Source organism: Octopus bimaculoides, chromosome 5 (assembly GCF_001194135.2).
Source record: "Octopus bimaculoides isolate UCB-OBI-ISO-001 chromosome 5, ASM119413v2, whole genome shotgun sequence".
NCBI lineage: Eukaryota > Metazoa > Mollusca > Cephalopoda > Octopoda > Octopodidae > Octopus > Octopus bimaculoides.
The window spans coordinates 18,528,570-18,530,057 of NC_068985.1; the positions used below are offsets into that span (position 1 = coordinate 18,528,570).

At 31.1% G+C, this 1,488-nt stretch overlaps 1 protein-coding gene across 1 annotated transcript in view; it reads right to left on the reverse strand.

The window, feature by feature from the left end:
• Window positions 1–262: 262 nt before the first annotated feature.
• Window positions 263–1,488, reverse strand: part of LOC106871756 (tetraspanin-8) — a 108,490-nt gene continuing 107,264 nt past the window's right edge. The window contains exon 7 of the mRNA XM_014918391.2: window positions 263–971. Coding sequence (XP_014773877.1) covers window positions 825–971 — 147 coding nt within the window. The 3' untranslated portion in view covers window positions 263–824. The remainder of the gene's footprint in view (window positions 972–1,488) is intronic.

Consider the following 1,488-nt stretch of genomic DNA (forward strand, 5'->3'; position numbering starts at 1 on the left):
TCTGTATCTCCTAAAGAAATTTCATGTTTAAATGTCTTCAATGTTAAAAATTATTTTTTTTTGTTCTTTAATAATATTTTTAATACTCTTTTTTTTTTTATCTTTTGATATTGTTTCATTCAAGTTTTGCTTACATTTAAAAGAATTATTTTTCCATATGAATGTTTAGTAAACTATTATGTAAAGAATAAACATACACCAAATAAAAATATATTTGGATTGAAATTTGAGATGAGAAATGATTTCAAACACTGATGTAGAGAAGTAATGTACTTGGTGAAGATAGGCAAATTAATTGCAATTTTGGTATGTCTTTACATTTTTGCTCTTTTTTTTTCTTTTTCCTTTATGAACCTCAATATATATATATTTTTTTTTTTGTGGAAAAGAGAGACTATACAAATTCAGGTTTTTTTTTTTTTTGTTTTGTTTCGTTTTTTTTAATATGGCAATAGATAAACCCAACTGCAAAAATAAGCCAGGGAAAGTAAATGAAGTCAACAATACTTAGTCACAATATAACTTTTTGTTTCTTAAAGAAATAAGTTGTGAGGAGAAAAAGTTACACAATGAGACTTTTGTAGCAGTTTTAAAAATCCAATGATTAGGATTGACAAACTATATTGAGGCTATAGTTCTCTTTCAATTTTTTTCTTTTATATTGATATTACCCATTTGGTACCAGACAGATACCTCCAGGACATTTTTTCCACTGGTAAACCAACTTTATACACAAAATATTCACAGGAAGTGGTCATCTAGTGTAATAACAGGTCACTGTTACATTAGGCTAGACCAGTGGTAAAAGTCACTTTCAGGAGCAGTTACAAGTTGGAGTAAGTGTTTCCACGAGTTGGATAAGGAGCTTTCTCTTGAGTGCGAGCCATCTCGTACACTACATCATCAGGCTGCTGAGGTGGCGGTTTCCGCAGGTAACAAATAAGCAATACAATGAAAAGGAACCCAAATAGCTGAAAAATAATCAGACAATGAATAGATTTTTATTAAGTACAGACAAACACTGAGTAGACTAAAACAGCTAAATTATGAAAATATTGTTTTGCTATCAAAGAAAAAAGATTAGAATTTATAGTTAGGTGCTAAAGTAATTGTCTATAACACAAACTATTTACTGTTTATTCTTATTTCTTTATTGCCCACAAGGGGCTAAACATAGAGGACAAACAAAGGGATTAAGTCGATTAGATCGACCCCAGTGCATAACTGGTACTTATTTAATCGACCCTGAAAGGATGAAAGGCAAAGTAGACCTCGGCGGAATTTGAACTCAGAGCGTAGCAGCAGACAAAATACCGCTAAGCATTTCGCCCGGCGTGCTAACGTTTCTGCCAGCTCACCGCCTTAATGTTTATTCTAGTAAGTAATGTTTACTGTTTATTCTAGTAAGTAATCATTATAGCAAATGCAATGAATGAAACAAGTTGAAAACTAAGAAAAACAAGAATATTGAATGAAGGTTAGCCATAA